The following is a 22,039-nucleotide window of genomic DNA, read 5'->3' as shown; positions in this document are numbered from 1 at the left end:
GTCACAAATGAGAATCAATCAAACAAACAAACAAAAAAACAAATATTTTTTATATGAATCAATGCTTTTTTTTGTCACTCACAGCCGTATAAACTTCCTGAGAATAAAGCTTCAGTTGGGGTTGATTGCTCAGGTCGTTATTGAGGCTGAGAAGGTCCAAAAAAGAGAAAAAGGGGCGGAGGAAGGGAGTGGTTTGTTTTTCCAATAGTGCTGTATCGACGTGGGAGGGTCATCCGTCGCGGGCTTCGAGGGAGAGGGAGGAATGTCAGGGGCTTCAGGAAGTCGTCATAGAGGAGGGGTCAGTCCACATGGCCGCCACATCCCTGAACCTGCCAGAGGTGTCGTTGGGAGGAGTGACAGTCATTAATTTGTGTCTCATTATTCTATCAAAACCTCAGGGCACTAAATTATAGCTTTCCAAGAAAAGCATGTCTGCTTTGCAACAGTCAAAGGAGTCAAAGGAATCCTTGTAGATTATTTAGCATTTTACAGGACAGGAGTTTCTCCTTGCTTCCATCTTCTCTGACAGACAGTAAAATATATATTTATATATTTATGTATAGTTCAAGGTTTGTCCACCTGATTAGGGATATTGAAATGTACATTTTTTATTATAACATTTATTTGAGGTGGAAGAATGGGTAAAGCTAGAGTGAAAATTAGTTTTACAATACTGTACATGCAGTAAATTTTTGTCTTTTTCCCTTACTAACCAGATATAAAATATATGACCAGAGGTGTCAAAATACTGACTGTGTTGTTAATGTTTTATTAAAGTTGTTAAAATGCATCCACATCATTTCATGACCCCTTGCATAATGTTGGTGACTCCTCTTGGAGGTCATCCACACCCCCCACAGTTTAAGAGCCACTGGGACTCTGGATCAGATTTGACCCAGGAGAGTCCCTGATTCTGGTGTGTGACATAACTGAAGGCTTACCTGGCATTGATGAGATACTGGGCAAGGCTGATGTTGGCGGGGGTTCCAGTGATGGTGATCTGGCGCTCGGATGACCCTTCCATGGCGTTAGCAATTTTGATCTGTGCCCCAGACATCTGTCGGATCTCGTTGATTTTGGTTCCCTGGCGCCCGATTATGCAGCCTATTAGCTGGGAAGAAACAGAAGAGGTATGATGCAATCCCTGTCCACCAATCACAGCGCATCCCTGGAGACCCTGCGACTCGAACCGACAGAGAAATCATTCTTAAACCCAGAGGCAAACTTCAGGAGGACCGAGTAAAATATGTCTTTATATGCCGTAGCTTACTTGTTTCTTGTTATTCCCACTGTATTCATCATTCACCGGCCTCCTCCCTTGTCAGGCTGTGATTAACTTCCCCACCACACACATCTCTAATGATGGCATTTTTTACAGCATTGTCATCAACATCAAACATCATGGGGGCGATGAAGGATTTGGGACAGTTTGTGCAGTTAAGGTGTTTTCACAATTCTGAATGATGCTCAGTTGGCAGACCCGGAATATACTTGACACTGAAGGGCCCGGCAATGATGTGGCCCTGATCTGGCCAGGATCTGGGAGATCAGAACCACACTGGGCCAGATTTGGGTCTGATTGTGCTCATGTGTGATAATAAAAAGATTGAGGAAGCCACACTATACTCACATCATTGGGAATGGTGAGCTCATGAGTACTGGCCTGTGGACTGGCATCCACACCTGCAATGAAAAGGGGATGGCGGGAGAGAGAGGGAGGAAGAGATAGGTAGAAAGAGAGATAGAGGGGGGTGATAGAGAGAAAGAGAGACAGAGAGATTTAGTGAAGGAGGACATAGAGGAAAGTTAAAGAAGAAGGGGGAAGAGAGGAGGGGAAAGAAAGAAAGAAAGAAAAAAGACAGGAAGAGGAAGAGAGAAAAGTTGAAAGAATAGCAAGAAAAAAGAGACAGGGAGATACCAAGAGAAAGACAGACAGAGAGAGAGAGTGAGAGAGAGAAAGAGAGAGAGAGCGAGAGCAAGCAAGAAATAGAGGATACCTTAAAGACTGTTGGGTTTAGCAACGGATCAAGATGATAATGTCCACTCATGGTCCTTAAGAATATACAGTTATTCCTATCAACTGCTGTTTGCGCTTTTTGAACCTGTTTTTAGGCTGTAGTTCAAAGCATTCGTAATGCATGAAAGGAAGCTGACAACTTCACATGAATATTTCAAGAATGATCAGTACAGCACCCCCTTCTGGATGCTCTTCATATTACACAAAACTCATTCTACAACCTGGGCTTAGTCCAGAGATGCTGAAAAAAATGGACCCCTCTCTCGACTCACTGAAGACACCTTTCCCATGTTCATTTAGGAAGATAATAAATAAATAAATAAATGAATAAAAAAATCAATAAACAAACAAAAAAAATATAACCTCAATAGCATTGACCAGGCTTGTGTTGAAAAAAGAGGGTGGAAGGAAAAAACAAGACGAAAAAAAGAGTGACAAAGACAAACGGACAGACGAACAGACAAAAAAGAGAGTGGTGACTCTACGGGTGCTATGGTGAGAAGGAGCGTGTTTTTTTTTAAGAGTGGGGAGCGTGGGTACGTACCAGGGAAAGCGGGGGTGGTCTGCCCGAGGGAGGTAAAAGGGGTTTGCTGCATAGCCAACTGGTGAAGCTTGGTCAACTGCTGAGGGGGGGAGGAGGAGGACAGTGAGACTAAGAGGTTATCATTAGAAACACAGGAGTCACTCTGAGTAAGACGCCCACAACTCCACCACAGAGTGAGAGAGAACGAGAGAGAGAGAGAGAGAGAGAGAGAGAGAGAGAGAGAGAGAGAGAGAGAGAGAGAGAGAGAGAGTGAGAGAGAACGAGAGAGAGATAAAGAGAGAATGACAGAAAGAAACAAAAAGAAAGCGAGAAAGGGAGAGACAGACAAAGGAAGAGAGAGCAAGAAAAAGAGAGAAAGAGGGATAGAGTGAGGAGAAGTTGTGGACCGTTGTGGTGGAGGAGGAGAAAGCAAGAGCAACAGACAGACAGAAAGAAAGACAGAGCGAAAGAAAGGAAAACAGACAGAGAAAAGAAAGAAGAGTCAAAAAGCTAGAGGAAACTTTTGTAAAGACTTGGCCTGAACGGAGATATGAAGCCTACTGAGGCGCAAAGTGCTAAAGCTAGCGTTGGGTTGGGGGGGGGGGGGTGTCCGATTCGCTCTGCACCTCAATCCTCTATCATTGACGAAACATCGAAGGCGTTTAAAGATTAATGATCAATTCGACCCAGTTATGCATGGGTAGGCAATCTTTCCTCACAGATCTCCCTCAAGCCATGTCCTGTCAAGTTCTGGAGGGTAGAGATCTAATTCGGCTCTGACAGACAAATTATCACATATCAGAAATGCGCTATTAATATTATGATGAATATTAATACGGGAGGAAGTCCAAAAAGAAGAGGCATGCAGAAGGCTGGTCATAGTCAAAGGCATCAGTGTCTGTGTCAGAGGGGGAGAAAACTCACGTCTGGGTGCGGAATGGCATACTGTCCCTGAATGGTGTAAGCCTGCTGATCCAGAGAAATGGAAGGATGCAGAGTGGAAGAGAAAGAGAGGAATAAAAGAGAGAGAATAAAGCCAGTGGACAAGAGAGAAGAGAGAGATATAGAGATGGGGAGGGGGGGGGGGGCAGACAGCATGTCAGTTGGCAGTTTGGAACTGAAGAAGTAATACATATGTATATATATATATATATTATATATTTATATATATATATATGAGTATCTGCATATTTTATGTCAAATAGTTATAGGTTCCGTGATTGTGTGAGTGAGTGAGTGTGTGTGTGTGTTTGTGTGCCTGTGTGTGTGTGTGTGTGTGTGTGTGTGTGTGTGTGTGTGTGTGTGTGTGTGTGTGTGTGTGCGTGTGTATGTGTATGTGTATGTGTATGTGTATGTGTATGTGTATGTGTATGTGTATGTCCGTGTGTGTATGTCCGTGTGTGTATGTCCGTGTGTGTGTGCACATGTGTATTAGAGTTTGTCTGTGGTACTCACAGGCAGTGGCTGGTGCTGAAGCAGCAGGCTGAGGTTGGCTGTGGAGGACGCAGCCAGAGGGTCTGCTGCCCTCACCTGCCCGCCGGTGAAGATGACTGGGGCAGCGGCCGGCTTGGGCCGGTAGGGGATAGTGGCACCTTTGGGAGGGGACTTAGAGAGGCGTGGACAGGAGCAAAGCCAAGGATGGACACGGAGCCGGAAAGAACGAGGGCAGAGAGGAGAGAGAGAGAGGGGGTGAAGAGAGAGAGAGAAGGGCAAAAGGCAGACACAGTATTAATTGATAGGTCCGTGTCAGAGAGAGGGACTTGTAAAAACTGAGGGGATGGAGGGACCAAAAGAGGAAGAGAGAGAGAGTGAGAGAGCAAAGAAAAGCTGTGGATCTGGTTCCATCTGTATCTGGGTAATCAGATGTTAACACGGGTAAAAGGATAACAAAATGTTTCTCTCTAAGTTTGTGGTGCATAGCCCTTGTTGCAGTGTAACTGTACCTTTAGATTTACATTTACATCTATTCATTTAGCTTTTATGTCAATTATATTACAAGAGCCATTGTGCCCAGAGCAACTCGGGGTTAAGAGCCTTGCTAAAGGGCACAACAGTGGGTATTGAACCCACAAGTTTTCAGGCTACTTAGCCACTATGCTACCACCGCCCCATTCAGATGCTGTATGACATATTAAGTACTGATAAGCATTAGCACTTTGATACAGTGTAATTACATAAAACCAGGGCCAGGGTTAGAGTTAGGATAGGGGTAAGGTTTGGGGTCATGTAGGTGCAAAGTATCAAAGTGCTGCTATAGTTGGAGAGATAATATGTTGACAAACTGCATTTAGAGTAGATACAATGTAACAAGGACTATATGTCATAAAATATCAAAACTAAATTTAAAATGTAAAAATGTAACACATCAAATTCTAAATTTCTCCATTGGTGGGTCATTTTTTCATGTTTTTAGGCATGTACAGTTTCAGCATGTTATAAAATGGATTTTTAATATGAATCACACAGTATCTTGTACAATGTTGTGTTTGGTGTGCATTTGCTATTTGAGATACATTACAATATGCATTAAAAAACAGAAAAAAATATATAAATCTGTTCAAAGAAATGGAATCCCCTCACTTATATTGAAAGTACAATCTTTTCAAAGGCTTTCAACAGGCTTGTCTGAAACTGCCAGTCAATTTGAGACCAAGTCTCTATGGGCTCTTCTATGTGATTGCTGTTATTAACCACTAGCAGTTGAGATGTCTTCTATTAGGACCATAGATAGACATTTAGACATGCTTTTACACACACACACACACACACACACACACACACACACACACACACACACACACACACAGAGCCCAATACCTCCAGCATCACCACGCAGATTTGCTTGACACACTGGATGATGGCCTCTGGCGTGCCCGAGATGGTGACTGCTCTCTCTGTGGAGTTGGGCAGCATGTCCCCCGCCACCTGCACCTGGGCTCCCGTGGACTAGGGAGAAAACACCAGCAAATGTGAGCTACAGCCAGACATGGAGTTTCAAGTTCAAGTTTATTACACCCGGGCTACACCGCGTTTGCAACTGAAGTGCTCTGTTTTAGAAGACTTTTTTTTGAACGTACACGTCACTATCATGCCTGGTATAGCCAGTTCCATCGGTTGTAGTGGAAGCTAATTAGATTAGGTACGAGTACAGAGGCAACGAAATGCAGTTTGTGTCTAACCAGAAGTGGAAAAAAGCAGAAAAGTGCAATGTGATATACAAAGTAGGTGGTGCATAGACAGGACATGTGCAGTGTATTAGCAGTTACCTTATAAGAGCAAAATAAATATGGCTATGTAATATGAACAATGTGTGAACAACATGTACAGATATGTGCAATGTAGTGGCAGTACCATTATAGTAGTAGTAAGAACAATAGATAGATATGTGTAGTGTATTAACAGAATATATTACAGAAAAACTGAATAAATGTGGATATTTAGTATGAACCATATAAACAGATATGTACAGTATGTGCAGTGTGGTAGCACCATTGTAGTGCAGAAACAGTAACATTATATTAGTATTAAGAATAAGTGTATGTGCAGGATGAAGAGCAGTAGAATATGGCTATGTATAAGTGTAATTACAGTATGCACATTTGTAAATAAATAGACACTACGGATGGGATAGGATAGTGCAGTTTTTTTTTTTGGGGGGGGGGGGGGCTGTTGCAGCATACACTACGCAAACAGACCGCTTCAGTTACGTGCCTGGTGGGGCCTCCCTGTTACATATCTAAATTTAATGTCATACACTATACATATGAAGTTACAAATGTATGTAGGTAAAAGTGTCTGCTAAGTAACCATGACCATAACCATACATGCAACAGCATTACCAGTGATGAAATTCATAATCTCAGAGTCAGAGCTAGCTAAAATTTTACATGGTTAGTTAAAAAGGAATATTTAAATAGTAATTCAAACACACATTTTTTGTGTAAAGAAGTTCAATATGAAGGAGATAATTATAAAATAAAATGTCTAATGGTAAAACAGTGCAGACAGTAAATTGACTCAGGACAGGTAAACAAGACAAAGCTTTTTATTCACTAGCACTTCTGCCAAAGATGATGATAACAAAGACAAAGAGGGGTCTGGCGGAGCATCTCTCTCTATTTGTAGGTGGAACTTGATAAATACTGTACCTATGGGTGTATGAACTTTACACAATAATCTGCACATGAAAAGGACCTTAACTGGCCCTTAACTTTTGTGTATTTTCCTGAAGTTTGATATTCTATTAGTAAACATTGATTTTTCAAATTTGAAAACAAAAAAGTATCTAGTCCTCTCGGAGGTTGCTCCAAACTACAGTAGATATCTAATGGCGACACCTGAACATCTTCAACATGGACAGGATTATGGAGAGGGAACGTTAGCATTCACACAGAATCAACCAGGCAAGTAAGATTCAGTAAATGGACAGGAACAGTATGCTTCAGTACTTTTTATAATGATTTATATCTAGTCATAATGAATGATGTATGTGATTTATATACTTTATTTCTGTGCTACAGGCATTAAAGAAAGAAAGGATTGAACAAAATCAATAAACGCCTTTCTACTGGGGAGATTATGTTCTCTTATCACCCCTTCATAATCACAAAAATATGTTGGGTCTACACTGGGGGCAATCATAACTGTGTTCAAATTCGCAAACATAAACACGTTCGCGAACGTTTGCAAACAGTTTTCTGTTCGCTGTGAATTCTCCATGAACCTCTTGCTTTATTGATGACAATAACTACATGGTGTATCTTCTGTAGGAAGAGTCTGTAGTCTGCAGGGTACTGCTTTCAGTTCAAATAGAAAATCCACACTTTCTAGAAGCCTGAAGGCAGAGGCATACCATACTGAGCCTGTCTACCTGAGAACAATAAAGCTTTGTAGACTACCTTTGTACCTTTGTTTGATACCTGACACACACACACACACACACACACACACACACACACACACACACACACACACACACACACACACACACACACACACACACACCCCTTACCTCTCTCATCTCCTTGATCTTGGAGCCCCCTTTCCCTATGAGGGAACCACACTGGCTGGCTGGGACCACTAGGCGCAGGGTGACAGGTGGTTTGCTGGTGGCGGGGCTGTTGCTCATGGAGTTGATGATGTCCTGAGGGAGGATACAAAATGGAACATTCCAGATCACCAGCTCCTCCATAATGCTCAGAACACTTCCATGACACAGCATTCTAGGCTCTTTGCTAAACTCCAGACTTTAAAAATGGGGCGATTAACATCTTCATGAAGTAGTCCTTGGCATGCCTCCATAGCAAAAATAGTGAATGTTCTACTTAGAGTTTTCTGATGACAGGTACTTTGTCTTAGCACAAAAGAAATAAAGCATCATTCACAAAGGTATCAGCTATAGTGAAGCCAATGTTATTTCACAAAGCGGTTATGAAAAGCATCTTACAATACAGTGAAGTCAAACAGTTAGCATGCACCATTTACCGTAGCTGAATGCTTTCAGATTTAGTTTTTTGTAGAGAGACGGTCAAATAAAAGTTATTCTTTTAGAAAGTCCTTTGTGGCTTGAGATATTCTTATCATTTGTCAAATAATTAGATATGCTCCATAAATCTGTTTTAAATATAAAATTAATGGAAACTCTTTGCCTCTGCCTCGTTCATTAATTTTGTAATTTACTGGGACACCTCGGCGGCCATTACCCCTTATGTAAAGTAAAGCAATTGCATAAAAGTACCTCTTCAAACTTGTAGGCGATCATGGCAAAGGCCTTAAAGATGGCATCTGTGGGGCCGGTGATGGTCACTATCCTCTCAGGGCAGTTCCCTTCTGAAATGTTGATGCGAGCGCCACTCTACACAAGAACCACAGGAATACAGAACCACACACAATACAGTTTTTAAGCATACAAAAAATGGCCTGCTGACCATATTATCACACTGATAAAGTAAGTATGACACAGTAAAGGGCTGGTCTTACCTCCTCACGCATTTTCTTGACTGTTTCTCCTTTCTGAAGAGAGAAGATCAGCAGAGTCACTGGACTGTTTAATTATTTAAATCTTCAGTTCTTGGAAAACTATATGTAATAAGTTACATTCTACAAAAGCGGTCATTTACCTTTCCAATGATGCTACCAACCTCCTGCAAAATGACAAGCAGATGAACAAATCAATGACAAAATACTCTCACTACATGGGTCAGATGTGCATGCATGCAATACTTAATTTAATTATTATTTTGCCAATAAACAAACAAACAAACAAACAAACAACAAACTTGTGCTTACCTTGCCATGCATGAGGAGCCGGATGGTGAGGGTGACATTCAGCCCGCCTTCGGACTGGACTTTGGCAGGTTCCATCATGGGTTCGGTTGAGAAGGGCTGGGTGTGGTCACGTGAAGAGGGATCCGATAGGGTCAGAGAGTGAGTGATGGGAAGGACAGCCAACCAGTCACCTGCAATGAGCAAGATTGACAGGCCAACGGTAAGGTGATATATTCTAATAAACACATCTACTGTACATTTGCATAGCATGCTACTTTGTCCATGCACGCACTTACAAGACAGTGGTATTGTGCATCTTTTGAAAAGGATAGTGTACACCATTTTAGGAACTTGCACATCTCAAAGCATTATCTTCCATTTTATACCAGACTGAACCACAAGGGGGGGTAGTCTAATCATACTACCCAATTGGATCATGACAACATGGATGTATGGATAATTGCTTTGAGAGGAGATATGGAAATATGCATTTGTTCATGTAAGAGTATTAAGCCTGCGATAATACCATTTTAGTAAATCTGTGAGGCCTACCGAATGAGCCGGTGAGTATTTCATGTAACACTGAGATATGGACAAAACAACAACAACTATGCGTCCTCACTGTATGCTTATAACAACACAGGCTGTAAAGAGTTGCGTCTGGTAGAAACGCAATGTCAACAACCTCAGACCACGGCCAAAATGCTCCCTCACAAACACCCATCCATCACCGCCATCATCAGTCACTACACTGCAGCTCGGAGAGCAGTCTGGAGCCGTCTGGACTGGTGTCCGGTAAGAAGCCGCAGAGAGGGCAGGGGAGAGTGGATAGAGATGGGGATCGGCACTGTTGTTGCCAGCTGTCCTCCTCCAATCTCTCAGAGGATGCTGGGATTACATAAAGCCCTAATCCGGGGTTAAGACCATCCAGAGGTTGGAGGGCAACGTAGCCAGCACCGAGAAATAATCCACAAAACAAGCAGCCCCAAATGACTACTGTGGATCCAGCCAGAGAGAGAGAGAGAGAAAGAGAGAGAGAGTATGATGAAGAAATCAAAGCCGCTGCATTACAGCACTGTTGCCTCGGGGCTGAGGGCAGTATTATGGGATGGGATGGCGTCCATCTAGAGAACTGCTTTCTTGTACTGTAGCCGAGTGGCCTGAGTGTTAATGCTGGTGAAAATGGCTGCCACACAAAATAAATAAAGGATGAAATGGAGGGAAAATGTATTGCTTCCGCTGAAATGTTACATTTTAAACATCCCATCCTATTTTAAACATTGCAAACATGTTTAGCTAATCTGTATTTTTGTGTGTGTGTGTGTGTGTTTGTGTGTGTGTGTGTGTGTGTGTGTGTGTAGAGCAAGAGAGGAGGGTACATTTTCCAACGTCTCTGCACAAACAAAATGGCCTCATGTTTGAACAAACGCCAGCTTCCAGGCATGGCCTACTCAAAGACTGCTTCCTCCTCCTATCCTCCCTGCTTCGCTCTCTCCCCTCTTCCTCCTCTCTACCTCTTCTTCTCTCTCTCTCTCCCACATTATCTACCTTCCCTTATTCCTCTGTCTTAACAGGACATGAGATGTTATCTGTCTCCTTGTCGTTCATCGACATGGACACACACACACACACACACACACACACACATTTACCATTGTGCTAATTGAGCTTCAAGAGCACAGCCTTGTTCTCTCTCTCTCTCTTTCTCTCTCTCTCTGTCTCTCTCTCATTCTCTCTATGTGTGTAGCGCACACACCATCACTGCTAGTGAGCGAGTGCCGCTTCTCACGGAGGTGACATCTGATGGGGAAAGTGGGTCAAGCCTTCTGCTAAAGAGCTTCTGCCCCCTTCCTCTGTGGCGGCTATCGAATTAAGCACGCTTCGCGCTCGACTGAGCACCGCTCCGCAAAAACGCTCCCTTTTTTCCTCCCTCCCTTCTCTTTCTCCAGCCCCCATGCTCTCGCTTCTAACCCCCCCCCCCCCCCCCCCCCCAATTCTGCTGCTCTGCACTGCAGACTGCGCAGCGATGTTAAAGAGAAGAAGAAGAAAAAGAGAGAAAGAGAGAGAGAGAGAGAGAGGGAGGGAGGGAGAGAGAGAGCAAAGGAGCTCTTTTCTTATCTCTCTCTCTCTCTCTTGCTGTGATTCAGTTTTAATACTTCAGGCCTGCGGTATGCAGAGCCTCTGACAATGAGCAATGGGGCGGCCCTTTCAGAGCAAGCCAAGTGCACGGAGATCCACGGAGCAAAAAGTCAATACTAACAACCCCTCGTAACAAAAGAAGTGCAGTGAAAGAGGGAAAGAGCCTGGAGACTTCTCTGAGGGCTTCATCAGCTGTGCTGTAGGCCGTGACCCTGTCAGGCATGGCGGTGTACAGGTGACTGTCTGACAAGTGACGTGTCAAAGAACATTCTCGTTACATAAAACCTGACACACTAGGCTATGACTTATTAAAATGTCATTGACTGAGTCTATGGTTATACAGGTTTGGTTGTTGGGTTGGTTCACTTCAGGAAAACTCGATTAGGAGCACCTTTGTGAAAAATAAGAAGAGCATCTAAATATAATAATATCTGTAAAAAAAGGACACACAACAGTAACAACAATGTTTTTGTGGTGACCCAAAGGTCAGAGTGTTGGTGTCAAAATCTAATCCTTAATCAAAAAAGGCATAAATGCGAAAATGTAATCCCTAATCAAATCAGATTTCAATTCTCCTATAGTATCAGAACAGCCAAAATTCCATAGGCCAGCGAGATTTAAACTAACGTCTGTTCAAAAAATTGAAACTATGCAATTTTTGGAATGTGTCACTCTTTCACCTATAGCTATACTTGACAGCTAACAGGAGCAAGAAAATTTCCTCAACTTCTAACCGTCGACTGCAATAACCTCTTGGGTTCCAGGAATTGCTGAATGGTTCCACGGCGTTAAAAAGTGATAGTTTTACAGTGCCATGACCAATGGGTCTCTCAGGTGTAATGCACTAAAGCTGGCAATTCTGGCACTCTGTTTGACCTTGCTCTGCTTGACTTGAAACCCATCGGTGACAGGTGAATGGATAGCCACAGACGACAACTGCAGGTCAGGAGCAGATGTGGACCAAATTTGGACCAGATTTCGGCCGGATCGAGGTCGGATCTGGTGTCTGGATGTGCAAACACTCAGCTCATGCAAAGCCTCTTACAACACTCTGGTCGGGACAGGCTCTAATGCTGAAGGAGGATTTGCATCCACTGGATCCCTCATCCCAACCTTAAGATCAAAACTGCATGAGAGATAAAGACAAAAATACCCACATTGAAGGCAAGCAGTCGGATCCGACAAGACCAGGTTGCATCAAATCACAGTCAATGCGGTTTACTTTTATTTGTGTGGCCGCACAATTTATTTAATGTTGGCACCCATCCACTTTTGGGAATCACTAATCTGGTATTCTACTTCATGCAGCTGTGAGATGCAATCTTTTTTCCATAAAGCAAGCCAAATTAACTGATGTACAGTATGTTGATGTGATAAAATGTATATTGCCCTAGGCACATTTAGAAAATGGAAACCTCCAGTAGGCGACTCAATAACATCATGACTGCAATGAGATTACACAACCACTGCGATCACCTGATAATACCATCTCCTCTCATACATGCAGTTTGGGAAAACAGTGATCATAATCCGACCTCTCAAACCGGTGACATACTTTGACCACCAAGTCAACTTTGACTACTTTCCCATCGGTTATCGTTAATAAATAATGACTCCCCCCCCCCCACCCACCCACCCATCCAGGCAGCAAAGCAAGTTCCAGAAGTTTTTCAGTGGTTAATCACTCTCCCCGGCGCTGGGACGTTTAATCAATATCTCTCACTACAGGACGTCATGGCGAAAAAAAAAAGATCACGGGGGTTCTCCACAAGACAGATGGAGACAGAGACAAAGTCTTCTCCCTACTGTACGCTTGATCTTCATTTGGTGGTCCCCACGGACTCTCGGCACCAAAAAGACAGACTTAAGAGAAGATTTAGCGCAGCAAGGTGGAAGGGAAGTATTAGGCTGTCACAGGGTTAGGTTGAAGGTTATGGATATGTGGGGATGCAGGAGTACACTGTAGATGCTCTTTGGAGACTACAGCACGCGTTCTATTCATTCATGTCAGCCCTGAACCGGTTTATTGCCGATGATCGAGACAAATTATGTCACAGTGATGATAATTGCACTAATGACTCTGGAGGTTACCCTGTTTTAGGTTGGTAATAGATACTGAATGTATTGCATTCAGTGTGGTCATTATATCCCAACCAATCGCTCAGGGGTTTCATATCAAAAATGACGTACTGACGCAATCCACTTACTTTATCAACAAAAAAATTGCAAGCAAAAGCTCACCAAAACTTTGCAGCAAAAATAATTACCCAGTTCATTTTCGAACTGCGTCGTTATTTCTCCCGGACAATGACATATGGCAGAGTCGTAATTAAGACAACAATGAATTGGGCCCCTGCTGCAAGCTCTATGTATGTTTCTCGTGAGAATGGAGGCATGCTTCTGCCTTTTGTGTTTGCTCACTGAGATACCACGGCTTAGGGTCTCGCCTCACTCAATTACAGTCAAAACCACCACGAAGAAACGCACATACATTCGCATGGAGTCGTTAGAACGTGCGGCATGAATTAATAATGGACCCACCATGATCGCGTGCACGTCATTAATACAACATTACATCATTAACACAAAAAATACAAATTATGACCGGTGTCAATCTCTTCTGTCCATTTGACTTTGTCTGAGACCACACATTTCAAGACGAAAATCAAAGCCTCAATGGCCCCTAACTGGACAATGTCTAGTAAAAGGACCCATGTTAAGGCACAAATGAAATAAACTCTCTATTTAACACTATCTACGCATTGTAATTTGACAGATTTATTTATATATTTATTTTCTAAAATGACCACAAGACAGAGAGGCATAAGAAGGCAAAAGCATTAGTTTTTAAAGAGGCTTTACCTTTGTGCTGCGCCACACAGATGGCCTCCACTTTCGACGTTTGCGAAAAGATTAAAGATAGAAAAAACGCGCACAACACGCAGAAGGAAAATTATTTTTTTCCCTCGCGTTTCGCCCAGCTTAGATCGAACGCTGACATCTGATTGGTCCACTGACAGCGACGCGTGGGCGGGCAGTAGGATCACGTGACCTCTGGCGAACGACAAAATGGTGAAAAAAAAATCGAAGCTTTGATTCGGTGCAATTTTTCGGGGCGCGATTCAGCAACGATGCCAATGCTGCCACTTTGTGTTGTGATGAAAGAGGGTCAATGGGTGAGGGGGTGCCCGGGCTCTGGGGGATCCCCCCCCTTTTCCCTGGGGATCATGGGAGCTGCCCACTGAGGCACACTGGCATCCTAGCGCACCCATTGGGCGATGCATCATCGCGGCTACCTCTGCCCTCGGGCCCAAGGGTGAGATCTCGCATCAGAACACCTCTCTTACCCCTGTTAGGCTCCGAAGGGGCAGAGCAACCAACAGCCTCTATGGACAACCATTTCCAGAACAGCAAATACACACAACACACACACGCGTGCACACACACACACACACACACACACACACACACACACACACACACACACATACTTACAAACAGGCCAAATATACACATGCATGGAGACATATAACCATATGTACTCTAATTGCCCCCCCCCCACACACACACACTCACACAAAATACAGCTTCTAGCATGGACACACACATATATGAACACACTCCTATTAACACACGTACTGTAAAACATAACCCACTTATGAATGGGGAACAGGCAACCCAACAGTATCACATTAAACAAACTCCCTGCCCCCCTCATATACTGTACACACACGCGTGCACACACACACACACACACACACACACACACACACACACACACACACACACACACACACACACACACACACACACACACACACAGGGCACGCGGCTGTGTGTGTTTAGCAGGGGGGATGGTCAGGGGGCAGAGTAAATGTGTTAATATGTTGGACATAAGGGGGGGAAAGCGGGGTAAGACAGAACAAGTGTAAACTGTGGTCCATAGTATGTGTCCTCTCTACCGATTTGCCCCTGCATTTGAAATCTCATGGCTCGAATTAGGTTGGGCTTTACTGACATCTCTCTGGGATTAACAATCCCTGCGCAAATCCACCGAGATGTCAGATGCACAAGAATTAATCTCCAGTCATCACGGCCTCATGCCAGGTCTACACCATGGGCTGGGTGGATGCATAACACTGAAGCATAGTGGTGTCTGTATGTGAGCGTATAAGTGTGTCCATGTGTGTGTGTGTGTGTGTGTGTGTGTGTGTGTGTGTGTGTGTGTGTGTGTGTGTGTGTGAGTGAGTGAGGGAGTGAGTGAGAGAGAGAAGAGAAGAGAGAGAGAGGAGGGGTGGCTGGGTATCACATTAGACCTGACAAAGACAATACAATTTGTGTGTGTCCCAGTTCCCCGTGATTGTTTCCCCCGGACAGCTCAGTAATCATTTGCACCATGAGACAACCCCCACCCCCCCCCTTACACACACACACACACACGAAAATCACCACATCATCCTCCCTTCTACTTCGTCTGCTTGCCTTTTGTGAAACCAAAAAGCTGAGGGGTTTTATTTGTTGTTGTTGTTGTTGCTTTTGCTTTTTTAAACAGGACGTTTTAAACATCTCTGGAAGTGGTAAATCACTGCAGTGGAACCATAGGCTAAAATCAACTGCAAATCGAGCACACGTTGTCTGGCCTGTGGGCATGGCACAAATAGAGCATTAAATTTGTTCCACATTAAGCCGGAGACAGTGTATGGGAAAGAAAAGACTGCTAAGTCACAGGAAACGTGGCTTATATTCAAACAAGGACTGCGGCTTTACCTGATGAGATGAGAGACATCTCATCAGACAGACACACAGGCCAGACATATCTCATATTTGCAGTAACAAAATGAAATTTCTCAGAAAACTGACCAAAGCTCATCTATAGGCGTGTATTCCATCACCTGCTGGAAAAGTCACAGTACTCCTATGCAATATAGATGAGCTGCCTAGAGGATACATAATCTTTCTATTAGCAAGTCTGCTGAGAAAGTCCACTGTTACAGTCACATTTTCTTTAATAGGTATTGGTCCTCATCTATTCACAGACTAAACTTAAAACATAAAGGAAATACACCCAAAATATGTAATATCTCAGATAATATCAACATAAAACTAAAACTGCACCATTAAGTGATGTTTATACACAAGTGTGTCTAGTGGACTCTAAAACCAGACAAGCATTAAGAGAGACCAAGACAGAAACAGGGAAAGAGAGAGAGAGATGGAGAAAGAATTGGACTGCTCAAGACAGCAGGCCACAGACAGAGACACAGACAGACAGACCGACAGACAGACAGACAGACAGACAGGGAGACAGAGTGGAGCTACTGCAGAGCCAGACTGGAGTATTGGTAAAAGCAGAGCAACAGGGCCCCCAGCAAGGTGACCAGTGTGACCTGTGAGCAGGGCCGGTTCCCTGTCCCCATCTCATCATCCTGAACAGCAGATGAGCCAAGAGAGGCGTGAAGGAGAGCGAGTGATCAGAGCCAGGCAGAGAGCCATTGCTTTTACTGATGGTGTGTGTGTGTGTGCGTGTTTGTGTGTGCGTGTTTGTGTTTGTGTGTGTGTGTGTGTGTGTGTGTGTGTGTGTGTGTGTGTGTGTGTGTGTGCGTGTGTGTGTGTGTGTTTGAGTGTGTGTGACAGAGAGAGAGAGAGAGAGAGAGAGAGTGTGTGTGTGTGTGTGTGTGTGTGTGTTTATATGCGTGTGTATGTGCGTTTGTGTGTGCTAGCGCGCATGTGTGTGCGTGTGTGTATATGGGTGTGTAAGAGAGTGTGTTCGATTCCAGGGCTGAGCCGAGTAAAAGTTAATTAGAGACAGAGGCGAGCGAGAGGCAGGGGAGTCATTTGAGTTCCTGAGAGGCGTCGGGAGGCTTGTTCATTAAATCAATAGGTTTTAATGAACATGATTAACAGCTTGTAACTGTACAGAGGAGATGACATGGTGCTTGATATATTAATCTACGTGCAAGTTAATCTAAATGGAGTGCCTATCATAGGACAAAATATGAGAAGGATTACTTGCTGTGCCTGTCAGTGAAATGGATGACGTACTTTGACCAGAACATTCTGCAAAAAAACATTCCGATTGGTTCTAAGTTCAGTGACCAGTGTCCAGTAATGCAACCAGACTTACTGCAAACATGACCCCCCTCCCCTCAACAAAGTCCATTATTCAAGAGCCACAAACAAAAACAATACTGCAACCACTGCAATGTCACACGTGCATTTGGACGATCAATACCCAGTGAGATCATTAAAAGTTCCCTCTCAGAGCCTAATTTCCATGGCCTGGCGTGAGGCACAGGGAGAAAGGAACGCTGAGGAAAGGAACGCTGCCATAATGGGGGTGACCCCGGCACTGGGGGGGTCGGAGTGCCTCTGCTACAGTAACTCCTTTGTGCATGTCTGAAAGGACGTTCGTTCCTCTTTTCTCCTTTCTTTATGGTCCAGAGTGGACTAAAAGCACACATGGCCACAGTACAGCCACAAGGCATGAGTGCTCGACGCCTCGCCCAGCCACAAAAGGCCACGGATGGCCTCCGCTGCTCCCTCTGTGGTCAAGGAGAAGTCATCGCTCCCTGTTTTTGCCTTCCACTCAGTCTTTCTTTCTTTCTTTCTTTCTTTCATTCTTTCTTTCTTTTTTAAAATATATTTATTGCCTTCTGTTTCCTACTCAAACTCCATCTTTGCTCAATCATATATTTTTTTCCAGTCATTATTTCAATCATTTCCTCTCTCTCTCTCTCTCTCTCTCTGTCTCTCTCTCTTCTCTCTCAGTTTCTCTCCCTCCCTCTCCCCCCCTCTATCTCTTTCTCATTCACTCTGTTCCCTCTCGCTCGCTAATGGAAAATGAAGCTGACCTTCTTTATGGCTGCTGTCGATGTAACAGAGGCCTGGGAGCGGAAACCAATAAATAATGACAGCAGGCTCACATGGAACTGTGCTCGGGCCAATGTTATCTCACACGGCAAACTAGTGTGTGTGTGTGTGTGTGTGTGTGTGTGTGTGTGTGTGTGTGTGTGTGTGTGTGTCTATGTGTGTGTCAGTGTTTGTGTTTATGCGTGTGTGTGTGAGTGTGTGAGGGAGAGAGTGAAAGAGTTTGTGCATAGATATGTAAGGGTGGATGGGAGTTTTTACAATTGCTCTATGAAAAGATTGTAGAAAAATAGTATGCCAAGGAACAAGTGAAAAAGAGTTTCAAAGCAAGTGTTTAGTAGCCAAGTAGCCAAACGTATTTACTGTTTAGTTGTTTCCCAATACAGTTCAACAACCACTGCAAATCCTCATGATGCTGTTTAACTACATCCACTCTATAGGACAATAATAGTTGCTTTCTGCAAGGGAATCTAGAACTATATTGAACATAAATACATTACAAAAATAAACCTTTTTTCAGTCTGTTCTTTTGTAACATATTAGTGTTAGCAGACTTTTTGTTTCTGATTCCAAGGAATACCTAGCCTATACATGGATACACATCCTTTTTGGCCATTTAACCATGTTAAAACATCTCTTCTGAACCTCTCCACTGTAATGGAGAAATTCTTTGAGTCTCTGGGAAAAGGCCATTGACATCATACCAGTCTGTTAAGATGCTGGATGTGATGGATGAATGTGTTTGGATGTGCTTTGGCAGCAACCTCTTATTACACAAATCCATCATGTTTACTCCAAATATTTCATTACCATCTTAAACAGCCTGCATGTGGTTTTGAATATACTTGGTGGAGGAAACTCTTCTTTACCTCCACCTAATCCATTAAAGGTGCAGTCAACAATTGAGCAATCAACAATTGCGCATGACGTTGCGTTGGTTTATGTTTATGTTTATGTTTATATTTCAATTTCTTAGCAGATGGTTTTGTCCAAAACAACATACATTATATTTTAATCAAGGACCAAACAAAACATACCATAAAAGTAGCTCACCCCTCCCTTCATGTATTTGAAACTCCACACAGTGTTTCGTTTTTGTTTAGGGGACAGGCTGCCCCCAATTTGTTTGTTTCCAGTTTTCAGCCTGGACTGCCTGGACAGAGACCAGTTTTTTTTATTTTTACAGTGTACTCACAGGATGGGCAGCTAGTGGATTGTGAGGAGATGTTTGGTTAATGTGACAAAACATTTTATGGGTTTTAAATTGCGTAAACCTTCACTGACGGCACCTTTAATTCCATATTGGAACACCTCAGCAGCCATTATCACATAGCAGATATGTGCTGTGTAGTCCAGTTGCAAATTACTATGAACTAGCTCACTGAGGTCATTCAATGTGCCATACACCTGACAGCACCCCATGCTACTGGACTGAGCTGGTAGGCATCAGACATGCCATGTTGTGAGTATAGGATTGTGTGAGATGGAGTGATGAAAGATTAGGGTTGGTCCCTACCTACCCCAGGAACATTCCAGAAGCTTCCTCAGCTTCCTCTTCCTGTTCAGGGCCTGCCCGACATGTCAGATGGCCCCTCCTATCCCACCTGGGAAGTCCTCAGGAGAAATGCGCAAAAAAGTTTTTTTATTATGACTGAGAGCCTGCTACATGTTAGGACCCAGATTTAAATTCTGGGCAAAGTGCAAAGTCACACAATCAAAGAACAAAGTGTCTTCTGCAAGAAATAACGTTATCTTGGGGCTTGTGGGTGCACTAAGCTGACCTACTCATGTTTGTTCTTCTGGTATGGTGTTAAATTAGCAAATATTGTGTAGTTATTAAATTAGTGACACTTTGTCCCAACATTCATTGTGGGGCCTTTAGTCTGCACATACTAATGTAAGGATAAATAGTGCCATGTCGTGTTAATAAAACAAGGATGTATTCTTGGCCAAACATACTGAATATATATATATATATGTGTGTGTTTTTATGTAAATCTTTACATGCATAGTATATCTGAATTAACTTTACATATCAAATACTGTCTGTCACTGATTGGCCTATTTGGATCACAACAGTATACCTGTCATCCACTGGAATCCATTGAGCTGTCACCTGTAAAAAGAAAACAGAAACTAAAGTCAATATGACAGATAAGTTGACAGAGATCAAAACAGGAAGTTAAAATAAGTTAAGATAAGATGACAGAAAACTAAAGCTACCATGGCAGATAACATGTGGAGGATTTCTATCTTGGCTTCAAGGCTTTGTCAGTTGAAGTTGATCATGATTTTGGTGTCCTCTACTGGATATTTTGTGTAAGTGCACACCACTGTAACTTTTAGCTGGTAAAGTGGGTCACAGCAGACACTCTAAGGCCTCCCCTGAAAGAATTCACATCGAGCTATTATACCTTTACATCCATTGCATTGCAATTGCACAGATCGATCAATGTGTGTGTGTCTAAATCAATCAATCAATCAATCAATCAATCAATCTATCTATCTATCTATCTATCTATCTATCTATCTGATTATTATCTGATTATCTGATTATCTGAACAGACTAGGTACAGCCAACCAGAATGCTGTTCCACTGTGGCCAATGTCTTGTCATCAGCGATGAGTTTGCAAATAAACAGTGGTCCTCTGGCAGGCAGACACAGCCTTGGAAATAACTCCCAGCCATCTCCTGAGCATAGTAATGCAATTTAGCACAGTGCCGTCTGACCTTTCAAAGAAACATACTTAGATAGTACGGCTGGCAAATTAATGCAGAGTAATGTGGCATGTTTTAACTCCCTTATTATATATTTCAGTGAGATTATGAGAAATAGAGAGATACTGTAATATATGGCAAATGGTAGTAGTAATGCTCTTAACTCTCAGAGAGATCCATAAGTGATAATTTTGAGTAGAGGCAAGTCTAAAAAGAAATCCTTTCTTTCAAAGTCATACGTTTAATAGGAAGCCAAGATCTTTATCGGATCTTGTGAGCAGCGAGCTTAATATGCATGAAATTCTTAGCAGCGGGTTACCTTGCAGAGTAGCATACAAAAGGCAAGCAGACTCAAACTACAACCACATATTTTCTTGTTTTAGCCAAAACAGATGCATCACTGTTTTCCAAGAGACCTTCAGGTTACACTACTAATTACCATACATACCCTGTGTGTATATGTGTGTGTGTGAGAGAGAGAGAGAGAGAGAGAGAGATAGTGTGTGTGTGTGTGTGTGTTAAATTCGCTTTGTGCTGTCTATTTCCTTTACAATGTGTGTAGTTTATGTACTTTCCCCATGTCTGACTGCCTGATACATTGGTGATTTTGTACCTTTACTAAATGTGGTAAAGAAGACAGATGAGGCATGCTGATGTTATTTAGATTGAATTATCACGCCATAGAGGGCGAAATATGCTAGCAGTCTATGAAAAAAAAAACGCTTCTCAAAATCTAAAACCATAAATATATTATTAAATAAATTCAAATAAAGTCATATATATTTCTTAAATAAATATAACTCAAATGTTTTTTCCCCTGACATCAGCCTTGTAAGCATGACAAAAGCCAGAAAGCTAACAACAAGAGGGAATATAGCAGGCCAGCACTGATCAACAGGTTGCATGTGTGTGCGTGTGTGTGTGTGTGTGTGTGCGCGTGTGTGTGTGTGTGTGTGTGTGTGTCGGAAAGTCTAGCCCATGCTCTTGTCTGAAGAAACAAAGCAACCTCGTATCATTTGAAAGCATTAGTAAGACAGAACATGACATTACATCTGAGCAGAGAAGAAGCCGCATAATTTCCTGTGTATGGCCAGACATGTCTGTGTAACCCTATTAGTGTGTGCTATGTGCAGTGGACGCCTGGGAAATCTGATTTGTGCCATAATTACTGCCTATGAGTCCCTCTGTGTAGGATGGCTTAAGACATTCACTAAACGGACGAATACTACGAACACACAGCGAACACACACAAAGCATCTTAGCAAACACAGATGGTGGAAAAGATCCCCATGTCAATGCCTGAATATGATTCAATACAGACATACTACATGTCTATAGGGGTGCATCTTATATAGTTTAAGAAGCAAACAAGATTGCATTGGGATGACTACAGTAGCTGTGTTCAGAGGTGGAGATGCTAGTTTGCTGAACAGTTGAAGCTGTGAATTGTGTAAAATGAGGGAATCTTACCTTCTATATCGGAAGTGGAGGACAGAAGTTTGGATGA

At 42.9% G+C, this 22,039-nt stretch overlaps 1 protein-coding gene across 3 annotated transcripts; it reads right to left on the bottom strand.

Moving 5' to 3' along the window:
* Nucleotides 1–274: 274 nt before the first annotated feature.
* Nucleotides 275–8,906, bottom strand: LOC143142003 (poly(rC)-binding protein 3-like). Of its 3 annotated transcripts, none has more exons than XM_076302692.1 (12): nt 8,829–8,906; nt 8,660–8,683; nt 8,520–8,552; nt 8,278–8,394; nt 7,552–7,683; nt 5,358–5,486; nt 3,996–4,145; nt 3,465–3,506; nt 2,562–2,640; nt 1,631–1,683; nt 942–1,111; nt 275–329 (listed from the first exon to the last, which is right to left on the bottom strand). In XM_076302692.1, exons 1-12 carry the CDS (start codon nt 8,904–8,906, stop codon nt 275–277), a joined length of 1,062 nt encoding a protein of 353 aa, XP_076158807.1. The 3 variants fall into 3 exon arrangements, with proteins under 3 accessions (XP_076158807.1, XP_076158808.1, XP_076158809.1); XM_076302693.1 differs by having other exon boundaries at nt 2,562–2,637; XM_076302694.1 differs by having other exon boundaries at nt 4,071–4,145.
* Nucleotides 8,907–22,039: the final 13,133 nt, after the last annotated feature.

Source organism: Alosa pseudoharengus, unplaced genomic scaffold (assembly GCF_046254945.1).
Source record: "Alosa pseudoharengus isolate Yale_2024_CS ecotype anadromous, Long Island Sound unplaced genomic scaffold, YU_APseudo_1.1 YU_APseudo_1.1_scf_24, whole genome shotgun sequence".
Classification (NCBI taxonomy): domain Eukaryota; kingdom Metazoa; phylum Chordata; class Actinopteri; order Clupeiformes; family Clupeidae; genus Alosa; species Alosa pseudoharengus.
Note: the sequence above shows the minus strand (reverse complement) of the source record. Positions and strands in the feature narration are given on the sequence as shown.